Source organism: Ascaphus truei, chromosome 1, assembly GCF_040206685.1.
Source record: "Ascaphus truei isolate aAscTru1 chromosome 1, aAscTru1.hap1, whole genome shotgun sequence".
NCBI lineage: Eukaryota > Metazoa > Chordata > Amphibia > Anura > Ascaphidae > Ascaphus > Ascaphus truei.
In genome coordinates, this window is record NC_134483.1 from 360,622,701 (window position 1) to 360,649,371 (window position 26,671).

Consider the following 26,671-nt stretch of genomic DNA (forward strand, 5'->3'; position numbering starts at 1 on the left):
TTGGTGAGATAGTTTAGAATATTATAGTCATCAGGCATTTGAAATCAGCCTCAGGGTAATAATGAACATTTGCAAATCGATTAAGAAGAATGTGATTATTTATTTTGTACGCCTTGCTGAAATTGAATTATCTCATTTACCCTAGACATTTATTGCCTAGGCATGCAGCAAGAGGTGGGTACATTGCTCAATCTATTGTTAAAAGCCAATGCATAATCAGAAGTGCTTTATCTTGTAATACCCACACATGGCATCTCACTGAACATCTTCTCGAAGCCCAACAGTATCATGTACAAATGCTAACCTAAACATTTCTATCATTATGGGAACTGCACATTTTAAAAAACATCTTGGTGGTCCATCAGCCCATAATTAATTTGATCACTTCTACTTCATTAGTCTTTATGAATTTGCATTTTGTTTTAAAGATATACTTGATGTATTTAAAGGCAGGCATAGGTAATGTCTGCTCAGTTCTGAAAAATAATGCACTAAAACAAAGATTATGTTTGATTTACAGTGTATAAGGTATGTATTTTGCTAAAATAAAAAAAACTTTTGGGTCCAAATAACAATGTTGCAGTAATTTAAAAACTGATGTAACTTATTGAAAATGATGCTGCATACTAGATTTGTGCCATTTTTTGTGTAAGTTTGTTAACCAGGTCGAATTGGATATTTAATGAAAAAAAAAAAAAAAATTCCAAATGAACCTGTACAGTATGTATACTATAATTTTCTCACAATTCTGGCAAGAGAAGACACATTTTGTGGTAATCTGATGGCAATGTTGCATTTAACTTTTTTTTATATATATAATTCTTGAGCAATGTGAACATTTGCACAAATTTCCTGAGGAACTTGAATTTTAGGACAAAATAATAATAAAAGTGGTGCTGTTTCATACGCCACCTTCTGGCTCATTCAATATGACTGAACATTTTAGAAATGAAGCCTTAGGGGAGGAGGGGGATCATTTGTTAAAGTCTTCTGGTTGCAAAACTGGGAGGAAAACTGAACCACATTTATCAAGAATTTTTTTTTTTACCATGGAAATAAATGTAATTTTGTGCTTTGATAAATCTTGTGCAGTGTATTTGTAGCAGAAAGATTTGGTGAGCGCAGTGGTCATCACTTATGAAAAATAAAGTTAAAACAACATAGTGGTATAATGTAAGTGAAATGTGGTAACTTTGAAACTCACAACCTTCAGCTAATTACAGCAGCTTGAAAGTCGATGACTAATTTAATAAATGATCATTTTGTCCTACGGGAAGTTATCACTACAAGGGTTTTATGGATAACAGGCTATTTGCATATATTACAGTGACTTCTTAGAAGATGTTTGTTTTTAAGCTCCTGTATCCCACAATGGATTGAGTAACGAAAGTGTACCTATTCTCATATCCCTAATGTTGGACAGTCTGATATGTGGGGCAAGCTCAAATTGGCTGCATCATTCTGTAGAAACCCCTGAGCTAGACCATATTACCTCGTAGGTCATCAAATAAGGAGCCTAGTAATTGAATATACTATCAGTACTTTCTCAGGAGGAAAGGAAGTTACATTATGCATATTGGAGTGCAACGTTGTCAAGCAGCTCAGAGAACATTTATACTGAAGGTCATGTAAGCTCTCCGGGACAAGGACTCCTTTTCCTAATGTTACTTTTATGTCTGAAGGGCTTATTCCCATTATGTATTATGTGTATTATTTGTTATTTATATGATTATCACATGTATTACTGCTGTGAAGTGCTATGTACATCAATGGCGCTATATAAATAAAGATATAGATACATACATACATACTGTAGTGCCGACGAGTATTCTAAAACAAATCTGGGGCAATCACCAACAAGACCCAGGTACATGCTGGGTACATGCTGCAACATTTCAGTGTACATACATGTTTTATAAAACCTCCATATAATACCTGGTATTATTTTGTGATATATGATCAATGTGATAAGTGGAAAGAAGTGAAGAAAATGTTTTTTAAGACCACTTTAGTAGAGTTGCGTCTATAACTCACATATGCAAATTATTGCGATTCAACATTTAGAAAATTAGCATTGTCAGTGTTATTGACTGATAGTAAACTGTATTTAAAATTCCAGTCAATGGTGAAGGGCAATGCCATTTGATTTAAAAGGTAAAGCAAAGATATGACAAATTATTCACACTTAGAGCACTTTGTCTGTCTAATTACTAGTATTGACCCTTTTTGTTGACCCTTTTCATTGCTACCTATCACTGTCATTTTCTTTGTGAAATGTTGTCAAGTTTGACATTAATGGAAATTACTATGTGATTAATATTTTTGAGAAGATAAATGATGCAGAGAAAAGTAATTTACCTAATTCTAAATAACGCAATGTATTGCATATATAATATATATTTACCAAGCAAGAAGCAAGAGAGCTTTTATAACTTTCTTCGCTACACGAGGCACCATTGCCCCCTAACTAAAGTACAGTACATTTAAGGAATGGGGTGCAAGTAAATGCAATAACTGTCCACCACTTAATTTAAAATATACAACTGAAATTATATCATTTGCTTTGCCATGTCTAATACAATATGCAGGGCCAAGTATAGCCCTTTAAGTTTGTACATCTTAAAGTGTACATTTATAAATGTTTATGAAGTGTACAGGAGATATATCCTGTGTTTACATCATGCAAGCCAAGAACTTCAGTTGCTGTGATATGGAACTAATTGCATTCTTTCATTATCAGGTATGATTGTCAATTGAATTATTTCTATCTACTGTTAACATTCCTGGACAAGATCTCCTTGTTTATTTATCTGGTAGGTTAGGGGTTAGTCTCTTCAAACTTACATTTCTTGTCTGCTAATTGTCCAGTCTTAATTGGGCAATTAGGCAGTTGTATTAGGGATTGTATTAGATTCTTTAGAAGTACAGTATAACTATGATCCTTGTGTGGAGAAAGAATAGCAGGGGCCAAGCATAGCACTTTATGTTTGTAAAAGTATTTATGAGATTTATACAGAATTTAGACATGAGATGGACTTCAGTCTGTCTGACTTCTTTAGCAACTTCATCTGCATGAGGCTATTATTGTTGGTGAGCTCACTTCTTTACACTGATATTCTACACTTGTTAGCAAGCACCCTCCCCCACTCTCATCTACCACAGACTCTCCCAATACTTCTCTCTGTTTGCTCAAACTCCTCATACCTTCCTCTCCTGCCTATCCCATCCTCCAATTCTCTTTGCAAGCTCTTAACATAACCTGCCACTGTCTAATGCAGAACGTTTTTGACAGCAGTGAAAGTGCACTCCGATTGCTGCCTGCGCACTGCTAATGCCAACTGGAAACCCTACATATTCATGTTAAGTAATGACCTCAGCTTTACCCTACTATAGCTCTGCTCTCCCCTACGTCTTCCCCTACTCTTGCACTTTTACTGTACCCCTAGCTACCACAGTTTAAACCCTAAACCCTCCTTCCTAATTTACTACACTGTAGTATTATCTGCCTCATTCTACAGCCATCTACTTAATCTGCTTCTCACATCACAGCCCAATCACCCAATAAAAAATTAAAAATAAATAAAGCAGCAACTCAATGTTCTATACTCTCTTCCTCTCCTTACTATTACTCTGGCAGCATGCCCCTAATCCTGGCCCTATCCTCATTCCAATTCTTTTGAGTCCCACATCCTGCCCCAAAGTCTCCTTCTTACCAGGCACTACTAGCCACTCTAACCTCATCACCATTTCTCCTTTCCCATCCCTTTCCTGCACCCTATGAAATGCACAATCTGTCTGCAACAAACTTACAGCAATACATGACTTTTTAATTTCCAGCTCTCTTAACCGTGGCACACACCCAATAGCTCCAAAAGTGCTCATGCACTGTGGAACAGTACTGGAGGAAATCTTGCTCTAAAGTAGATTTTCTCCACTCCAAATTCATACACTCGTTCTATAACACTTTCCAACCAAACCTAATTTTCTTCACCCATACAAATTCTATCCTCTAACCCTCAATGTTTATTCACCACCTTTAACTCCCTTCTCTGCCCAACCATACCTGCACCCCGCCACACCTATAACATTATAGCCCGAGACCTCACCACTCACTTCACAGACAAGATTAAGTCGATCAGAAATTAAATATTTACATGTCAAATTTCACATGCAACAATTACCTCCCTTAACACACTTATTATCCACCCTCAGCTCATCTTCCCCTGTGACTGAGAATGAGGTCTCTGCGCATCTCTCATCATCTCACCCTACAACCTGCCTCTTGATCCTATTTTCTCACATCTCTTCCACACCCTCTCTAGCACACTAAACTCCTCCTTAATACACATTGTTAACCTCTTTCACACCTGCGCATTCCCCTCTTTTTTAAACATGCACTTATCCCGCCCATTCTAAAGAAACACTTTTTTGACCCATCCCTATCTTCTTCCATTTGTCTCCAAGCTACGTATGCGACTTGTATACAACTGACTAGATCCCTTTCTCTCCTCCAACTCCCTGACCATTAGCCATCTGGTTTCCACCCTCTACACACCACTGAGACAGCAATAACAAAAGTGGCAAATTATCTATTCAAAGCAAAGTCTAAGGTTCACTTCTCCTTACAAATTCTTAAGATCTCTCTACACTATATTGGCCTCCATAACACAGTCATTTCCTGGTTAACATCCTATCTTTAAAACCGCTCCTTCAGTGTTTCCATCTCTGGTCTCTCCTCCTCTTCACTCCCTCTTTCTGTTGGGGTCCCACAAGGCTCTGTCCTTGGCCCTCTGCTCTTTTCACTCTACACATCTTCTCTTGGTGAACTAATACAATCTTTTGGCTTTCAGTATCATCTCTATGCTGATGATAAACCAAATGTACCTCTCCTTCCCTGATCTATACCCCTCTCTCCTATCAGCAACTTTCTCTTTTTAATATGCTCCTGGATGTCCCACTGTTATCTGAAGCTTATCATGTCCTAAACATAAATAATACTCTTTCACACTTCCACTGCCATCCCTACACCCAAACTCTCCCTCACTGTCAATAATATCACAATCTCATCAATACCTCAAGCCTGCTGTCTCGGAGTCATATTTTACTTTGATCTCTCCTTAAATGTGTACAGACCGTCCCTCAAAAAGTCCTGCTGTCTACACCTCCAAAATATTGCCAGGACGTGCCCTTTTGTCACTCGTGGTGCAACTAAAATCCTAATTTACTAATTAATTGTGTCCCACCTACTACCTTCTATTATTTGACATTCCCCTTATCTACCTGTACCACTACAATCCATCTAAAATTCTCCTGCCAGATTCCTCTACCTCAATCACCGCTCCACTTCAGTTGTTCCACTGCACAAATCCCTACACTGATTTCCCATATCCTGCAGAATGAAATTTAAAACCCGAGCTCTGACTTACAATCCTCTCAACAAAGCTGCCCCCCCCTTATATCTCAGCCCTCATTTCAAAATATATACCTAAATGCGCCCTACACTCTGCCTACAACATCCACCTTTTCTCAAGCCTTATCACCTCCTTTCAGTCCCACCTACAAGACTTCTCCCGTGCTGCCCCCTCTCTCTGGAATTCCCTACCAAATACCATCAGACTCCCCCCAGCCTTTGAGTCATTTACAACTCCCTGAAAACTCACCTTTTCAAGCGTATCTTTCACATCCATAACACCCTCCTCCCAACCCTATTGGTATGACTTATGTGGCTAGACCAATCTACATACCGTCAAACCTTATTGGAACCAGCTGTGTAGCACCATACTCTATCCTGAAGCATACACCAGCCAACAAAGAGCAGCCACTTTACCTTTTGTTTCAACATTGTCCCTCATTGTCTCTAGATTGTAACCTCTCAAAGGCAGGGCCCTAATTACCTTTTTGGACATGTTTGTGCACGCTTGTCTATATTTGTATGCAACTGTTTATGTAGATATAAAATCTCTGTACTCTCACTGTACTGCGTTGTGGAATATGTTGACGTTTTACAAATAAATCCACATTTATTATAACAAATGATTGGTCACTACTTGCTGTTATTTAAACAATAAATTCAGTTACATTTATTTTTTCATTATTTTTTTAAGTTTTGCATACGCCAACTTTAGTACGCATATGTCAGTTAACTCGCATGAACAGAAATGAGGAAAATACGATAAAAGGAGAAGAGAGAGGCAGTAATGAGGTGTAACGAGTGCTCACCACAAACCGGACTGGACTGCAAAGCTGAGGTGGGGATGTTTGAATACACTGAACAACAACCACAAAACTGCGTCCAGATTGCAGAGTCGTATTCGTGTAGCTGGGTTAGGGTAGGAGAAGTCAGAATAGTCGTGATACACGCCGTGGTCTAGGATAGGAGAAGTCAGGTGGTCGTTGTGCATATCCTGGGTCCAGGAGTAGAGAGGTCAGAATGGTCGTTGTGCAAAGCCAAAGTCCAGGGGTCAGAGAAAGCAGAGGTCCGGGTACAAGCCAAGGTCAAAAGGTACAAGAGATGAAGGCAGAATGCACAGACAAACAGCAGGGAAGCAGGATGCTTGAGACAAGCACTTCGTAACATAAACACAAGTTTATGCTCAGCCAATTTGCCTAAGGAATGACTGAACATATAAAGAACAGAGAGCCAATGGGAAGGCTGCAGGCAAAGAGTCATCACACATAGACTGTGTACTGATAGGCAGGGGCGAATGTACCGCAGATGAAGAGTAGTTGCTGATAGCATTAACCCCTCGAGTGCCCCTGGTATTGAGACGGCGGCACGAAGTGGAGACAATAACTTCCTCTGTTGCATCATGGGATGCGGTGTAGGGGCGGAGCCTAGGTCCAGTCCCAGCAGGAGTACTGCGTTGCTCGCGTGCAGCGCACGCGCGTAGGGTGTCACCTAATGCGTCACGGGACGCGTTACAGGGGCGGGACCGAGGTCCAATCCTCACATGAGGACAGTAAGAGGTGCAAGACTTGAATGTTGAGGATAACTAAACAATTACAAAAGAGTTAATGCCAACATAGTAAGATATTAACAATTGTGGAGGAGGAAAAGAATGGAGATTTGGGGCTTAAGGGGCAGACACTGAATCTGGTAAAACATGACTAAATTATGATATATTAGAGAGATAGAGACAAAGGTATAAGCTTAGTTAGTGTGCTTGGATGCCCGAATGGTAACATCAGGATACAGTAAAAAATGGCTCTGTACTCACAGAACTTGATGCAGAGATATTAATACATGGTCGATATTTCTATCAAAACAGTGAAAGTGAAATAGAAATAACCTTACATACTCGCAATAAGATGCAGCAAAAAAAACTGCTAAAAATACCCTGCTTTGTAGTTGCCCAGCAACAGGTTAAAACAAAAGGGTGAAGCCACTCCCCTAATTTGAGAGGGGCTGATAAATTAAGGAAAGAAGAAAAAAGCAGTGATACATACAGAGCTTTAAAACAAAATTCTGTAACCAGTAACATATGAATGATATAAGCTGTAGAGACCGTAGGACATAACATAGCACATATTAACGAAAAATGAAAGTTAGATATAGTACATGGTAGAAAAAATGATGTCCTTGGTTTGACAAATGGAAGCATATATAGACTTGTTTATTAAGTACACTCATAGGTACTAATAGACAACATGCTTCAAAGTTAACTGGATGTACTGTTTTTCATTTTGAGCCTCTTTCTCTTTGAAAGGTCTGTTATTTCATGCATGGACTTTATTACAAAGCCATTTGTCAAACCAAGGACTTACAGTATGTTTTGTATCTTAGCTGCAACAGACCCTGAACTTTGCGGGATTCAACAGTGGATACATCACAATGGACCACATCCAAGTTTTACAAGAAATGATGTCCCTAAGTAATGATAAGCACAATTGGGAATATAGCGCACAGCCAGGAGAGTGGGTCAAAATGGTATATCAAAAATAGCTTTATGGGTCCATTAAAAACGGAGGTGTAACAGCCCTCCTACATGTTTCATGCACAATGCACTTTATCAAGGAGTGCATGATAAAGTGTATTGTGCATGAAACATGTAGGATTGCTTTAACACCTCTGCTTTTTATAGACCAATTTAAATATTTTTAATATACCATTTTTGACCCACTCTCCTGGCTGTGCGCTATATTCCCAATCATGCTTATATTCATTCCACTATTAGCAGCACGCTTTACCATAGGCACTGGATGGAGGCATTCTAGATATGTGCGTATATTTGCAATCAATCAACTCATGTGGTTTACTAGTGGTTCTGAAACTATCCCAATTAGGTATTGAGGAGTGGGCTTATACCCCTTACTCTTTCCCTTCAGTGTATATTTGTCTCTTTTAAGGACTCCGCACCACCTGGGAGTTGTTTTCTGACTCCCTATTCATTATTATTATTAGCCCCATACCTTGTGCCTTTGTTTATTCTTGATTATTCTAAAATAATAATTATGATCAACCACCAATTTTAGGATTACGGGAAAAAAAAAACATTTGATTCTGTCTACACTTCAGCAGTTTTAAATGTATTAAGAAGACAAAATGTTGAAGAAGCGTACAGTACATTGATATTATAAAGAATATTTATGAGAATGCCACATCAACCATTAGATTACATTAAGATACAAGCAAGATAAGGATCAGCAAGGGGGGTGCGACAGGGAGAAGCTATGTCCCCAAAGCTTTTCACAGCAACATTTGAAGAATTGTTGAAAATATTGAATTAGGAAGAAAAAAGACCTCCAGCAACAAATTAGAGAACTACTCAAAGCAAGTAAGAAGGTGGCCCTCCATATCATACTCCGCAAGACCAAAGTGATGTTCAACAAATATAACAAGTCTACAAAGATCAAAATGATTAGAATAGAACTTTAAAAAAATGTGAAGACTATGGGGCCTATTTACTAAATTTCAAGAGGAGGAGGAAGACTCATTTAAATATACTTTGTATAGACATAAGCATATTTCCAATGGTACCTCAGGTATGTTCATTTTTCAGCACAGGCATCTCTCCCTAACTTATTTGTAGGGAGGTTTGAGGGTACATATATACAATTGGAAATACTATTAAGTTAGGAAGTTATCCTCCTCTACCGCCATCTTTTATGTGGCATTAAAAAAAAGTGAGTATTTAACCCATGATTTGCATATCAGAACTTTGTGAAAAGCAGTTACTGGCAAAAAAAATACGAGTTTAAGCATTTATTGACATGTTATCGGAGGTTTGTGAATAGCTACACATGCAAAATCGCTTGTAAAGTGCACCTAACAAGCATTAAGTGACTTATCGAAGTTTAGTGAATAGGCCCCTATGTCTAACTTGGCCAGCAAGTATCAATGTATGGGAACCGTTCAAATGAAATCAATAGAATGGATATGGGATGGAGCGCATTTGGAAAAAACAAGACAATCATGCAGAGTAACCTTCCACGGTGCGTCATAGGAAAGTGTCTGACCAGTGTAATCTGCCTATGCTCGTAAATGGATGTGAATCTTAAACCTTAAATGCAAATACAATTCAGACGCTTCAGATAACTTAAACAAGTATGGAGAGATGTATGCTGTGTATTACCCAAAGATAATGGGGGAAAAAATTAATGGGCTCAAAAGCAAACAAAAGCTTGGGATGTCATCACAAGGGTGAAGAATTAAATTAGCAGTGGGAAGAACATACTGAAATACAAGGAGAAATTATTATTGTTGGACAAAATGGTACTTGACTTGATTCCAAAGGATATCAGTAGACCAAAACGAGGACCAAACGTAAGATACAGTAGGAGAATGAAATCAGAAAATGTATTAGAGCAACATGAAAAAGAAAGGCTTGCCACTGGAGTACCTGGAAGATCACTGGGGAGGCCTTCATCCAGCAATGGATTGTTGTACTTTGTTTTGTTTTTCCTAGCTTTTTATCGATTGGCACCAATTGCAGTACATTACAGCAGAAGACACAATAGTTTCAAGAGAAGCAGAAGGACAAAGTATGTACTGTATGACTTTTGAGCTGACAGCGGGCAATAAGGATCTCTTTGCAGGTGTTTACATCTGTGCCTGATTAAAGGAAATTAAACAACTGTGGATTTGTAACGAGTGCTTGCCGCATACAGGATGGTACCATGAGACCAAGGTTGGGATAGGATACACCGACCTGGAGTCGCAAAGCCGCTTCCAGATTGCAGGTATCGTAGTCATGGACAGCCGGGTCAGAGTTGGAGAGGTGCGAATCGTAGGGGTCACTTAGCTGAGATCGAGAAATGGGGAGGTATGGAGCATGGGGGCACTTAGATGAGGTTGAGAAAGGGGGAGGTATGGAGCGTAGGGGTCACTTAGCCGAGGTCAAAGAATGGAGAGGTATAGAGCGTAGGCGTCACTAGCCGAGTTTGAGGATAAGAGAAGTCAGCAGAGTCAAAACCAGAACAAGGCAGGCAGAGTGCTTGCGACCAGGATGACGTCACAAGAATTTTATGCTCAGCTAACTTCCTGGTGGAAGAGGCAAAGCCTAAATAGCAGGGTCGATGAATCAGACGCAGGATTGCTCCACAGGCAGGAGAGAAGCTGAAGCCCATCACATAACTGGAGCTTGATGGAGGTGGAGCTTGTGCCGATCCTCACAGGATTAAACCAAGGGTGAAACATGGTTGCCAAAATATACAGCGCAGATCGCAACATGGTGGAGAATCTTGGGTCCCAAAATGATGTTTTTCCCAAAGTTTAATGAGTGGTGTGATCTGACTCAGACTAGCCATCTCTAGACTTCCTGTATTGATATTTCAGTTTAATAATTTTCCAGTATGCTAGAGTAACATAACTACCTCCTCTCACTAAATCATGGAAAGCTGTGTAGTGGGTAATGACTTGTTTCTGTTCCTGAAGTCACTGAAGCATATATAGGTTGGAATTACAACTTCCTACAATCCCCTGCTTCAGTTGATGGTGTGGCAGACAACACTTTTCTTGCAGCTATTGCAGTGTTCTGCATGCTGTTGCCGGGGGCATAAAATGAACAGAGATTTTACTTGGGACAGCCCATCATCCCTTGTACAGGCCTATCATGTTTAAAGAAAAATACTGTACAATTATGTTACTAGTGTGTGCACATTCAATGTTTGCTCCATTATCTTAAATTAGGAAGCCTACAGTAAGGAAAGATCAAGAGTGATCAGCCATTTTGCAATTACATTCCTGAGATTGTTACCTGTATGCTTCTTAGTGAAATCAACAATACATAAAGCAGATTGCCTGTGATTTATCTCTTTCAACCACATGCTAGTTTATAGAGAGGATAATGATGATTGAGGTGTTGCTATTGCTGAAGCTGTTACTCAGTGGTCCATCTAGGACATATTGTTTGACCAGGACCAGTGTCCACATTTCCAGTCAGGTTGATAGTTTCTACAATGACATTTTCCATGGCCGTGGTGACTTTGCCCTTCTGCTCCATGTACAGCACAGATATGCCATTTTTAGTAATTTGGTTTAGTGGATACATAATCTCCACTAATTTACAAAGTCTACCAAATTATTATCAGACTACAAGAGTATACACAAAGCGAATTAATATCAGATATTTCAATCTGCTGTGCAACAGGGTGTCTGCAATCAAACTTTGTTCCACTTAAAAATGACTGTCCCCGAATTAATTGCTTCTGTATGTATATCTGTATTTATATAGTGCCATCCAGGTACACAGCGCTTCACAGCAGTAATACACCTGACATAATAATATAACACATAGTGGGAATAAGCGCTTCAGACATGAAAGTAGGAATAAAAAAAATAGTCCCTGTTAACAATAGAGTATTTAAATTGGGTAGTGGACATAGCCTTAGACTTTCTCTTCACTGTCTGTGAAGACTCAGCTTCAGTAACAGCAACAACACCTTAGGATTCTTGGAAAGACAAAGGGGTATAAAGAGATGCTTTTGGTCATTGATGCTTTGGAGTTGATGATTCTGAAAATACAAAGTATCTAGTACTGCTAATGTTTGATGCTGAACTCCCCATTGATAACAAGCATTGGTCTTGTTCTGACATCAAATGACTTTGCTGCAAGTGGCATAACATTGAGGAAGTGCCAAGTTTGTCTGTGTTTCTACCTCTGCTTATTTTTACCTGACAACGGCTGCAGATTACCTGGCATATGTTGTCTGGGTTAGGGTAGAACTTTTCCATACAGAACAAGTGCAATTGTTTGTATTTTTGCCAGGCATGATAATGCACTTGTCAAAGGCATGTGGTGGCAATGGCTGGCATGGGGTGACAAGCTGCTTTTAACTTTCCATTTTTGGACTCTGCCCAGGTTTCTTATACAAAGGCACAGGTAGAGGAAAAATGTTTCCTTTCACTGACGTAGTGTACTCATTCTTTGATCTTTCAGTCTCAGACTCTGTGTCATGTACAGATAATATGGAGCTGAGAGACCGGTACTAAATATCATCACATAAACAAGAAGGTTGATGGACTCACTTCGGAACTGGTTACTCCTAGTAGTAGTACATCTAAAAGGTCAATCTTTCCTAGCCACTGCATGAGGTTTTGCCTCATTTTCGGGTAAGGCCCAGCACACAGATCTGAGCCACAGACTAAAATTTGACTGAAGTTCTGGTGGAGGGGGCTGGAGGGTTTTGTCGATCATCTCTCATAAAATGTTTTTATAACATCAGGTCTGTTGTTAATTGTTATGACACCAGAGAAATGGAAAATAATGACCTATTAGTCTCAATAGATGTTAGTGAAGGAACAAGGCAATATAATGTGTAGCCTAAAATTGATTGATTGAGTTATATGATTACCCGTGCGATAGCAGGTTATTTCTTAGCTTTTTTCTAAATGGGGTCTTAGTCTCTTAGTCTTAAGGGCCAATTCTCCTAATTCTGAGATTGTCCGTGCCAAACGACGGGGTTTGACATGTTTAGAAGTAGCGGAATGAAATGTGAGAAAAAACTCTATTCTCTATTTCAAATGGCATCTTCTAAACCACTTTTATAAAAAGTGACAAACTGGATGGTTTAACAGCCAAAATGCCCATTATGTACTTGCTTTAGATGTGGAATGACCACAGGTGGTGCTAAATCCCCCCCCCCCCCATCTGAATTATGGGTTTGGGTCTCTCAGCCAAACCCATATGTCATGCTCTGTATGTAAAATTTGAGTTTTTAGAAGCGGTTTGCATAATGAAGCTACAAGAATTGCAGATTTTCGGAAGCTTTTTTGACAAACCAATCAAGAGTGAAACCACTTCTAAAAAAGCCATTTACAAACGGATTGGACATGCGAGAAGGACTTACAGAATAGCAAAGCATGCTGCACTTGTTTGTCACACTTTGAAGCTACCAGAATTATCCCTTTGGTCTCTGGGGCACCAGATTTATCAAACGAAAAATCCCCATTGCATCTAGAATTCATTTTCTTTTATAATTAGTTTGTTTTGCCAGTTTTCTCCCAGTTTGTAGTTGAGAAACTTTAATAAGTCAAAACCAGTAACAACAACCAATTAGTTTGGATAAGGATTAAAAATATCTAATTTAGTGAATTTATATTTCCACACAATTATTCATATAAGTATATGTCTGTATGGTGCATAATTAATGTTAAGAATGCAATAGCCTATTAATTGTTGTTGAATGGGTTTCTTAAGTAATTTACAAGGAAGGAATGTTGTATTACTGACCAGCCGAATAGATCCCCAAAGTATTGTGGGTAAAATATGCTTTACCATTTTCATGCTCATTAAAATAGGTAATTTTATCCATGTATGAATTTACACTTTTTTTGTATCCTGCATTTCGTTTCAGAACTGTAGCATGATATTCTTAATCGTTTTGCTGCAATTCAAATCTTTTACATTTCAAGAACACATCTATCATAACTATTCTTTAAACATACAAAGTGAATTAGATTGATGTGATGGAATTACAGAAACATGCATATATTGTATGCACAAGTATTGGAAATTACCATAGTTGTTGTCATAGAAAATGATGAATTTTTGCCAAGCATATTCAGTGACGACTCGTAATATTACATCATTCAAATAGACTGGTGGGCGGACATACAATGTATAATCATCAATCCTGTTGCTTTTGTTACGGCCGCAGGCACTTCTTGGAGTCACTGCTGCAGTTCGCTGGATGTAAAGGTGAGGGATATGCATGGCATGTGCCAAAGACTGCAAAGATCCTTCTGATGCACATCCGATAGAGCTGACAAGGGCCAATATGCCGTGGTTCATGAGGTCACAAGCTGAAAGAGAGCAAAATGGTTTTTGAGATGATATTGAGACTTATTTGCAATGTTTACTTTATTTAACTGGGTTTAAACACACATGCTAAAGGACATAATATACAGTGTTTTCTACAGAGTAAAGAAGCTACTGCCTTTTTTTTTATAATTGAAACATATCAATTTTAGTCTAAAATTGAACCTTTTTTACAATCATACAATTTTTACTAACAGTTAGAACTGCATTTCAAGCCTTTTAGCAAAAAAAAAGTATTTTAATTTATAAGAATGATTGAAACAGTAAAAGCTCAACACAGGTAATTACATGTATGGGTCTGTGTACTAATATTGTGTTTTTATTGTGCATTAAATACAGTATGTAGTGCTTAAATGTTTGTTGTACTGATGCATGAAGGCTTCCTATGTATGAGACATACTGTTGCTCATTGCTTGAAATGCATTTTGACACTTCACATCATGTTGAATAGTACATTTATACAATTTTAAATTAAAACAGAATTGTGTCATTTTTATTTATCAATAATATTAGTAAATATAAATCTTTAGTGTAATATTATTTTTAATAACTATACTGTGAACATTATGTTAAGGTATGTAATGAAACTTTGGTGCTGTGACAACATTTGTGGTTGATACTTAGCAACTTAATTCTGAGCAAACAATGTAAACAGACTTCTTAGGGTTTACACCAAGATGAACTTGGTGGACTATAGTGATGCATTTCTCCTTTTTTTTAGGACATACCATTTATATACATACTGTACATAAAAAAATATATGTACATAGGTGCACACAAGCGTCACTTACAATAAGAGTTCTGTGTACTAAATACAGAGGTTTGAAATGCGTAGTATATAGTCCCCTAACTGTTTTGTCTTGTTTTCATTTGATTGACAAACAATCTGGTAAACTATATCAGTGGACAAATGAATTTAATTTGATTCTAAAAAGATCCCAAATGCAATTGAAGAATTCACTTTTCCAATACATTCTAGATAATTAATTTTAAGACTTCTTTATTACTGGAGTGTGGCAGGATGGTCTGTAGGCGAGGTCAGACAATAGTTCTCATGTGTAGTTTAAGGGTAAACTAAGCGTTGAGTGGTTTTATTTCTCCACATCACAAACATTTGGGCAAACTCTCCCTTTAAGGTAAAACAAAACTCAGAAAAAGAACGCCCCATAGGGAGATCTTACTAAACATTCTAGGCCCTGTCTATCGTGATGGATGGCTTTGTCCAGTTCCCAACCCCTATACATATTCCATAATAGTTATGGAACAATATTAAAGTCCTTACTGTATCTTTGTTTGGGAATCTCTGTCTCTAGAGAGAGTTTAGGAAATCCTTCTGAATAGGAGCTTGCACAGGACAGCTCTGTAGTTTGAGTCAGCCACCTACTACAAGCAGTATCCTCCTTATCAAGCTGGTTGTCAGCTTTCTCAGCTTACTTCCTGATTGTCCAACTATTCTTACTGGGTTAACCTTCTGAGTGCTGGATAATGGATTCAAATGTATGTTTCCAAGGCATAATTATCAGTACCTGACTTCACCCTGTCACATGGAGTTATACAGTAGTTGAGGAATGTATTTGAAGCCTTTCGGGCCACAACAGTTTTCAATAAATTTGGAATATAAGACTGGACTTAATAGTCTTCAAAATGTATGTTAAAGATTTGCGAATGTTGGCAAATCTGATTCTCACGTTAATGTAACATAAAAGTACAGCATATACAAGGCCATGTGACCTGGCACATTGTTCATGTGACCTTTCATATTTTGACCGTAACAATTTTTTCTTTTTGAGAATTCTTTTTAATAAAAAAAAGGCCAATTTTGCATGTTTTGCAAACTTGTGCGAACCTTTCTCTCATCCTTATTTCACCTACTTCAGCTTTTATTAAACTTTCATGTTAAACCCATAAAAGGTACAGTATAATAACCTAAAAAAACCTCCACATCTGAAATAAAGTTATTGTTCAATACATTCTTTTAATTACTAAATAATATTATGATTACATTTCTTACAGCATTAGTGCAAAAAATGGTATTACTCATTACATATCTTTCCAGACCACTTGTAAAGGTTTTTTAGAGGATCATCTAAAAAAACACTAAGCTAAATTAATCAAAGACATGAATCTGTCTTGAGACCAATGTAGTGTATCAAACATTGCAGCTGTATTTTTGTCTACTGAATTCCACTTGACAAAGCACTGTGATGTTTACAGGTGTACAAACCTTTATTTGTGGCATACACTTTGAATTTTCATGAATTTTTATCTAGATCCCAAGATAAAATAGGATGTCAAATAAGGCAATACATTCTCAGAAATGCAGTTTCAGAAGGACAAAAGATCAACAAAACCATCATGATAAGTATGGTAAAATCAGTAACCTATTTAAGTACTAGTGCCAGCCTTACGTTTTGGAGTATTATTAAACTTTGGCGATTGGGATACTATTGCACGGAAACTGCCATTGAAGATAAGTAGTGGTTCTGTGCAATAGTGCCATGATTGTCACTATCGCATTTGAAAGGATAACCTCCTTTGAGTATATCACTTTGGCCCAGATTAATCAAGCCGTGATGCTACGTATCACATTCAAGTTAGGAACAATTCCCACCGAACTGTGGTGAGATACATCCTGGGATTTGTGTCAAGGCGTAAATGTACTCAGATATTGTGCTACAATATTTATTCAATGTGTGCCAACTTGCAATGTGAAAAAAGTAGAAAAGAGCTGTCCCACACTGCACACTAAAATGGTTTGTGTCCTCATCTTTGTGTCCGTATCTTTGCACATAATTTCCCCACTTTTCTTGAGCTACAAATTCTACCAAGTAGGATGTGGCATAATCCTTTTCAACTATTTAATGCAATTGGCAGCAAAAAAAATAGAGTGTGGAATGTAATGATTCATAAACCCTTTGATTGTGTTTCAAATAGCAAATAATAATTTATAATCTGTTATGCCTTGTAATTATAGAAGCATGCATACAAGACCAAACTATAAAGGCATACATTATATTACCTATATACATTATAAACTATTGTATTAAATACAATTATTTCCCTACAGAGAAATATATCTTTGGTATTTAACTTTGAAAAAGCCTATATTAACCCCTATACTAGAAAGCAATGCCTTACAGGTCACTCTGGTAGCCAAAGGATTAAAATTAAATGCCACAAATATACATGTTGGGCTTTCTGAACAACATGGACTGCAGTGATTTACTCATCTCTGGACCTCTCTGGACAATGGAATAGAACACCAGACAGTTTGCATTTAGTTTTTAATATGAAACGCCTAAATAGATACAATGTTGTACAACTTCTTCAGTACCAAGGTCAATTCACAAAGGACCACTAGGTATTTTTTATACACCTGCAAGTCGACACATTACTGAAGCGCATGTGCATTACAATTCATGAATATCTGCCACCTGGTGGATACGCGAAGAATTGCAACCGAAACATTATCATTAAACATATCAAGAGCGGTGGACGCCGGCATGATTACGACATGAATACGGCATGAACGCAGCCCGAATGCGGCAAAACGCGTGGCATTCGGAAAAGAATAAAAGGGGCCGCGGCTATATTACTCTGTTCATCAATGGATACAATTACCAAATTAAAAAAAAAAAAAGAATAAAATTGAGGTGGTAGTCTAGAAATAAGCATTAGAAGTACAGGCAGCTTGTTGCATGACCCTTGTACCATTGACTCTTGACCCTCCATGTACCCACCAACCTCAATAAACACAGAAACCTTTAACATGGGTTCAAATTGCAACCTTCTTTTATTAACCATAATAGTAGCCATAGTAGCCCAAAAACCTGTGAACCTGATAGTTCTCACCACCGCTTGAGTGAGCACTCTTGATTCCAGAACTCCTGTAGTCCCTTTTAGGAGGACATCCTTAAGTCTACTGCACCTTATCCTGACCTAAGACCACCTCCTTCTAACCTATAACAGTCCTCCAAACTACCCACCTTGGATAAACTGACCATCACATTTCAACATACCTCTTTCGCTTCTCTAAAAAAAAAATATATATATATATATATATATATATATATATATATGTGTGTGTGTGTGTGTGTGTAGAGGTATCAGTACCGTGTTAGCCGAGCTTCAATAATCAAAAAATAAATAGATGATACCGTTCTGTGGCTAACGAAATGCTTTTATTTGTGCGAGCTTTCGAGATACACTGATCTCTTCTTTCAGCGATGTTACAATGAATGAAGCAAGCAAAAGGTAAACTTAAAAACAGTGTCTCTTGGACACAAGCACAGATAACATTCCAAGAGACACTGTTTTTAAGTATACCTTTTGCTTGCTTCATTCATTGTAACATCGCCGGAAGAAGAGATCAGTGTATCTCGAAAGCGCGCAAAATAAAAGCATTTCATTAGCCACAGAACGGTATCATCTATTTATTTTTTGATTATATATAAATATATATATATATATATATATATATATATATAATTTGTTAACAAGATGCAACAAATACAAAACAACACTTGATACGATAAAAATTACCCCTTCTCCCTTACCCTCCAAAAGGGTTGGTTGGGTGGGAACCTTTTGGTGAGGTGAACTAGAAGATAAAGAGGTATACATGAGTCAACCGCCTCTATAATAACCTACCCCTTGCCTTCTCCTCTTCCTCCCCTCAGTCTTGACCCCTACCTCCAGGGCCCCTCAAGCCAATGTTACTTCTCCCCTACTGGCCAGGGCTCTCTGTAGGGCAATGGAAAGTCATGTATCAGCGACAGAGTAGGTTAAAGCATATTAATCAACTATATAAGTAATAACCTCTGCTTAACTTTCACAAAATGCCATCTCATAAGTATGTTCTCATGTAGATCTAAAAAAGTGTCAAGAGAATTTCAGAAAATGCAGATTAAAGAGTTTTAAAAGTATTGAATATTTCATTGCCTCATTAATTACTGTACTTTTTCTTCACATTCATATAATTCAATCAAATATTCCCACATGTTTATACTGACTTGCTAAGCAATTAGAATATGTGCCTACATGTATAGAATTACTATAAGGATTAACTAATTGATTTAATAACCAGAACACACTGTCATTTTTATCACATTTTATAGGTGAGAATCACTAAGATCCGATAAAGGGTAGCACAGCTTGATTTCACGTTACCTGCCATTCAAACTAATGGAACTTAATGTGAGATTGATCTCGCTGTATGTATCTAACCTTCAATCCCATACATTGATTGATGATTAAGCATTCATTGTAGTAACAGGTGACAGCATTTTATTATATCACAGCTGGACTGTATTATTGTAATTATATTACACATCTATAAACATAACTAGTGCACTTGAGCAAATATTGCATAAAATGTTACTAGTATTAATATGTGTCCACACCTTACTACAGATGTGCACAATTTTTGTAGCACAGTGTAAACCATGGACTTTACTCTGTATCTTTTTCAAGTCGTATTTCAGGGCAGGTCTCTGTGTCACGAAATTTCACAGATTTTTGCTGCATCTAAGTGATTTTTTTTAACCCTATATACATGGTACTTGGTAACATTTTAAAATAACTGGCAAACTATTTAGCAAATATAGTTGGGACAATTTCACACATCCCTTCTCCTTAGTCTTTACACATCCAGTCATTGTGACTATTCCATGTTCGATGCCCCTTCATTGTCACAATTCCATGTTCGATGCCCTTATGTTCAGTATATATCAATGTTTATTGAGGCATTTAACAAAACATATGTAATTTCTGTGAAATATAATGTAGGAAGTCTATGATTTCTTTGATAATAACATGTTTTCAAAATATTATATAGAGAAGGAAATAATATACCATGAAATTTGATTGATGAGGACTCTATATTAAAATATATTAAATAAAGTGGCATTTCAAAGAAATTAAGTCTGTATGTACCAAATTTTGAATCTAAATAACCAAGTTTTCTCAGCATCAATTGTATTTCCCACCTGTGTAAGAAAAGTTGTCAGAGATGAAAACCCGCAAGTCGACTGTGTGATAATGATTTAGTCCTTGACTTCTATTCCGATTCACCAGATTGTTAGTCATTTTGGAGGACCAGAGTAAGAAAAATGACCTCAATCTTGGCAACTCAGATGAGTTGGAATCAACAATTTTTATAGAAATCACGAAATAGGAACAGACAAAACAGAAAAACAGAAAAAAGTAAACATTTTATTTTCAACAGGGCTATGGCTTTCTTATGATGTTGTCACCTTCACCTTCTACTATCTGGCTAATAATGTTATTATGATTCTCATTGTAAAGAAAGGGGAGTACTTTGGAGGAATGTGGAAAAGCAAGAGATTATATGAACATATAAACTATGAAAAGCATCTTGTTTTCAGGGAAGAAATGTATATATAAATATACATTATATAGCCTATTGTGCCAGGCGCCCTGGTGCATTACATCCACTGCGCGGCTATCGCTCTAGCAGCCCGGAGGACAGTAAGTTTCCCAGAAGGCTTAACCCAGCGGGGCCCCTGCTTCTGGACAGGACCTATGCAGCGTTAATCCTACTGGCCCAACCAACACCAGTCTGTAAGAGCTGCGCAGAGAAAGCAGAGAGAAGCAGTCTCTCTCTGTGTCTCCCTGCACAACTCTAACAACAGTTTTTGCTATTTTTATTATTATTATTTGTACATACAATCTCATTAATCTCAGCTCTGGGAATCCCCTGCTTCCCGAGGTTCAAACCTCATTAGGGTTTGCCAGTATCCCATAGAAGTTTAAATCTCCCGTGTCATGGCCTCCCGTATGGAGGTCTATCTCGGGAAGCAGGGGGTCCAAGTCCGGAGACCTCCTGCAACAAACCAATGTACAAAAAAAAAAAACATTTAAAAAAGCTTCATTACCATAGTGGCTAACAGGTAAGGTAATTTAGGGATTAACCTCTCTTGAACACATACTTCCCCTAGACTAAAGCCTACTATGGTTGAGCAATATCCCTGTAAGCCACACACACACACACATATATATATATATATATATATATATATATATATATATATATATATATATATATATATATATATATATATATGGAAAAGGTAACATTAGGCGCATGACCTAGACAATATATAAATATAAAGTCCTAGTATATTGTTAAAATAAATGTTGGATAACAATCCAAGAACTGCAGTAGAAGCCGCAGATATCAACGTCTCTGTCTTGATGCTGAGATGGATCAGCTGTTGCCTGCGATAAAAAAATAAAAAATCGCAGGCAACAGCTGATCCATCTCAGCATCAAGACAGAGATTTTTTTCCTTCACCACTGTGTGATACCAATATACCAAACAGTACATTACTATATTGGTCTCTTCCTTTATTTCAGAAGTCTTTTAAGATCACCTATTCCAACATTTATTTTACCAATATACTGGAACTTTATATTTATATATTGTCTAGGTTTTGCGCCTAATGTTACCTTTTCCCTACCTGTATTTGTGGATTCATGTGTAAATCCAAAACATTTAATAATTCAACAATAATTCATTCCTGGCAGGACTAGAGATCGCAATACTGGCAGCCAAGTGACCGGAGAGGCTACTTCCACTAGAGCAGTCACAGGAGGTGACATATGCGGATGCAGAGGAGGCAGCAGGCAGGCCTAGCAGGCAGATTTGCAGCGATCAACAGTTCTCTCCCATGAACTTTGCATATGTTAAAATGCGAGTGAAACGGTTATATCTGCTATTGTGCAATACACATCTTGTTTATTATACAACACCATTGCAAACTCTCTGTTTCTCTGGAGAAAACATCAATTTTTAGATAGAAATACACTTATGTTACTGACTACACCATTATTTGTATTCTTTATTTCATATTTCATCACTTGATCAACAAGTGTTCCCCTTACCTGTATATATTGAGCTGATAGACCAATCCACTACTTCTGGATGACTAACAAAAGAGAACACACCTATCATTGCAAAATTGTGGCCATGCTCACCCTTGGTATATCTGATTTAGCTAGCCATGGCTTCCATATGTTTGGGAATTTGGTGCCTGTATCATTTACTAGGCTTGTAAGCTTCTCTATCTGACAGACAAACCAAATTTGTTTCAATTTTTTGAGATTACTGGAGAATCCTTTTGTTTCCATAATGCTGCAGTCTAGTACCTCGTAGTTGTTGCTACATGCACAATAAGTTTTTTTTTTTTTCTCTGGACAGCTGCTGTGCTGGCCTATTTAACAGGAACAGCGAGGGATTGGATGGGATTTCGAGGTCCAAAATACTCTGGAGCCAAATATGAATTTCCTGCCAGATATGCTGAATCTGAGGGCAAGACCAAAGCATGTGTAAATAGTCTGATTGTTCTCCACATTGTTTAGGACACAATGGGGAGTACCCTGCAAGAAATTTAGATCATTTTAATGGGGTGAGATACAATCTCATCAATACTTTATATGCATTCTGCTTTAGTGACGTGCAGATTGAGCTTTTTGCTGTGGCCAAAAAATCTCATTCCATTCTTCTATGTCTAGGGTTTCCCCCAGGTCCAACTCCCATTGTGAAATGAATTGCAATGATTGTGAGTACTCTGGGCCAGAACAGATCACTTCCCTATACAACTGAGCAGTAAGTCCGCATGTGTCTGTTTTCAAAATACAGAGCTTTTCTAAATTTGTTAATGGGGGAAGGGTGACAATATCATATATCATGCTCTGATTTGAAGGTATCTAAAGAATTTAGAGTGGGGGATTTCCCTTTCTGCCCTAATTTGTTAAAATGTTTTAATATTCTTTCCTGCCTCCAAATCTTTAAGCCTAAGAACTCCTTTATGTTTCCAAATTGCTAAATCTCTATTATTCATGCCCGGAGCAAAGTTTGTGTTATCAAATATTGGGGTTATAAGCGTGCCCCTAGAGGTTAGCCCACATCTGAATTTAGTGGCTTCCCAAACCTCCAAAGAATTGGACATTAAGGAAAGCGGCTCTTTGAAGGATTTAAATATTGATTTTTGTGACCAGATTAAATTGTATAATTCCATTGGAGAACATATCTCTCCCTCTAATTCTATCCACAGTTTTTGGCTGGGATCCATGTGCGATTGCAATACCTAGCTCAACTGAGCCGTTCTATAATACGATAACAAACAAGGTACAGCTAAGCCCCCGCCAATGTTGGTCTTTTAAGTATCCTGCCTCTAATTCTTGGTTCTTAAACTTCCAAATAAATTTGGTGTTTAGGGATTGTAGAAAAAGGATATCTTTTAATCATATCGGCATTGGCAGAGTTTGGAACAGAAAGTATATAGGGGAGAAGATTCATTCTGATACAATATATTCTGCCTATGCAAGAGATGTTATATGTAGACCAGATTCTGATATCCTCCTTTAAAGTCTGAATCAATTTGGGGTAATTTGCCTAGTACAACGTTTTGTAATTATTGGTGAGGGATACTCCAAGGTATTTTAATGACTTGGGGTTGCCACTTAAAGTTAAAATGAATTGCTACTGTAGCATCTTCTCCTGTTCCTTTGGAAGATTAATGTTTAACACCTCTGACTTAGCATTATTTATCTTAAAGCCTGAAATTTTATTAAAGTAACTCAAGAGATTAAAAAGGTTGGGTAAGGAGTTAAGGGGCTTCAACATGGTAAAAAAAAAAAACAATCGCATATAGAGCAACTTTGTGTATTTGAGTGCTAATTTGTAGCCCCATAATATCTGGGTTTCTACGTATTTGGTTAGCCAATGGTTCTATACACATGGCAAAAAGTAAGAGGGAAAGGGGGCAACCCTGTCTGGTGCCACTTTTGATCTTAAATGGATAAGATGGGAATCATTGATGAGTTACCCTGGCCACTGGATTGAAGTATAATGCAGTGATGGCGCTTACGATTCTGTTCCCAAACCCATATGTTCCCAGTGTGGCGCTAAGATACGACCAGTATATCCTATCAAACACTTTTTCTGTGTCCAGACTTACGTGTAACACCAAAATTGGGATCTTCTTTGTGTGTGCAATTCAATCACATCAACGATGTGCCTTGTATTATCTGCCACCTGTTTGCTTGGAATAAAACCCACCTGATCTGGGTGGACCAGTCTGGGCAGAATCCGACTTATTCTAATAGCTAACATTTTTGAGTCAATTTTTATATCTGAATTTATTAGGGAAATTGGCCGGTAACTCTTAAAGTTAGTTGGGTCATTCCCCTGTTTATGTATCAGAGAGATAGAAGCTTGGAGCATCTGTTCCGGGAATGAGGCGCCATCTAGTATTGCATTATACATTCTGAGTAAATGTGGAGCAAGTAGGTCTACACATTTTTTATAATACAAATTTGAAAATCCATCTGGGCCAGGGGCCTTTGAAGGCTTTAGCTGCTTAATAACTTGTGTTAACTCTTCCAGCATGAATTCCCTTGCTAGAGACTCCTCTTCCTCACCCAATCTCGGCAACCCATCCTCTGCCAGAAAGGTCTCTATGACCAGTTTTGTATTAGCATTGTGTATGACGTTCTTCCCATCGTATAGCCTTTCATAATAGCTTTTACATTCTTCTACTATCAATTTAGGATTAGAGGTTAACCCTCATGTTTTACGATTAATAGATTGGATTTTATAATTTGACTGCCTGTTCCTAAGTTTTGATGTTAGCATGGTATCTGGTTTGTATGAATTTTCATAAAATTTCCTCTTTGACCAACTCATTGCATATTACGCCTGGGAGATTAGGAGCAAATTTAGCTAAATTCTAGTGTCCTTCAGTTTCCTCAGCATTTCCATCTTAATGTTGTTTTTATGTTCCCCTGACAAGTTCGCCAATTTTGTCTGCAATTCCAGAATTGTTTTGGTTTTGTCCCTTTTCCTCCCAGCTGTGAAGCTAATGAGTGAACCTCTAAGAGTTGCCTTATGTGCTTCCCATAGCGTTGTGTGAAAACTCACACTTCCTTTATTAGTTTTGAAGAAACAATCAATCTCCTTATCTATCTTTTGTATTACCTCTGGAATTTTCAGAAGGCATTCATTTAACTTCCAGTTTGCTCCTGTCTGTTCAGGCTGAGATCCGTGAACTTCAACTCAATTTGTGCGTGGTCAGACCGTGAAATGTCATGGATCTGGCTCGCTGTGACCATTGGAACCATTCTGTTTGAAATAAAGAAGTAATCTATTCTACTGTAGCTCATATGTGGGTTAGAAAAAAAGTATACCCCTTTTCTTTTGGGTGCAACTCCCTCCACATGTCCAACAGCTGCACCTTCCTCAATCATTTTACAAGTGTTTTTCCTCCTTTTGTAGATGGGTAGGCCATGTGGATCTATCCATATCCATATCTGGATCTAAAGCTATGTTAAAGTAGTATAGTGTATCCTTAATTTTTCTTAACACTTCAAAGAAAGAAGAGAAAAATAATGGGTCTTTTTCACATGGGGCATACACATTGTCAGTTGTCAACATCTGACCCTGTATTGTTCCTACTAGTATTAGAAATCTGCTTTCCTTGTCCCTTCTAATTTTTTCCACTACCAAGGGGAAAAAATTAATTAGAATTGCCACACCTCTCTTCTTGGTCTGAGCTGAGGTAAGAAAAATTGCCAAAAATTTATAACAAAATATTTAGCGGCTCAATCAGTGCTAAAATGGGTCTCCTGCAATAGTAAAAAATCTGCATTCTTCCTTTTGTAATCTGATATAGCTAAATGCCTCTTCACTGGGCTATTAAAGTCGTTTACATTATGTGACAGTATTTTAATCGACATTGATTATCTATCAATGGACTGCCCACATAGGTTCCTAGGTCATCTCCAACACTGCCCAGCGCCACCTGTATATTTTGTGAGAGGAAAATGACCCTGAAAGCTACCTCTTGGACCAGACTAGAAGGGAGGGGGAAGGGAGGAACAGCATCATCTAGTACAACAAAAATAAACTGAAACAAATACAACAAACTCAATGGGCCTACACAGGTCAACATGATTTGTGACCTATCTGAACTTGGGTGAGAACTTTCAACTGGACCAAGAAAGAGATTGGTCCAGTGTCCTGGGCATTGTGCATGCCCAGGTTCCCCATGGACTTTATTAGTGGTAGGGGTTAAACCCCTATCACCTATGTGAAGTTGCATGTAGCAGGGGTCATGACCTCCGTCCAGCATATATACTGTATCTATAACTTATCATTTGAACTGAGAATAACCATTATAAGTGTGAGAAAACTTGCAGACCAATAACACTCTCATGTATACTCATAATACATTCTAAACCACATCATAGTATGACATAACTGTAACAACATATCAAACATCCTTATTACTTTATTTTCTAATACAATTGCATAATACAATAACTTTAGACACTGTGATCGCAAAAACTAAACTTTAATCCGGCCTAAAACATCTTCCCAAACACTCTAG

The 26,671-nt window shown here is 37.7% G+C and overlaps 1 protein-coding gene across 1 annotated transcript in view; it reads right to left on the reverse strand.

Moving 5' to 3' along the window:
• The window catches only part of GRID2 (glutamate ionotropic receptor delta type subunit 2), a 1,372,533-nt gene that overhangs the window by 708,008 nt on the left and 637,854 nt on the right, over positions 1 to 26,671 (reverse strand). Inside the window, exon 3 of the mRNA XM_075609971.1 lies at positions 13,958 to 14,242. Coding sequence (XP_075466086.1) covers positions 13,958 to 14,242 — 285 coding nt within the window. The remainder of the gene's footprint in view (positions 1 to 13,957; positions 14,243 to 26,671) is intronic.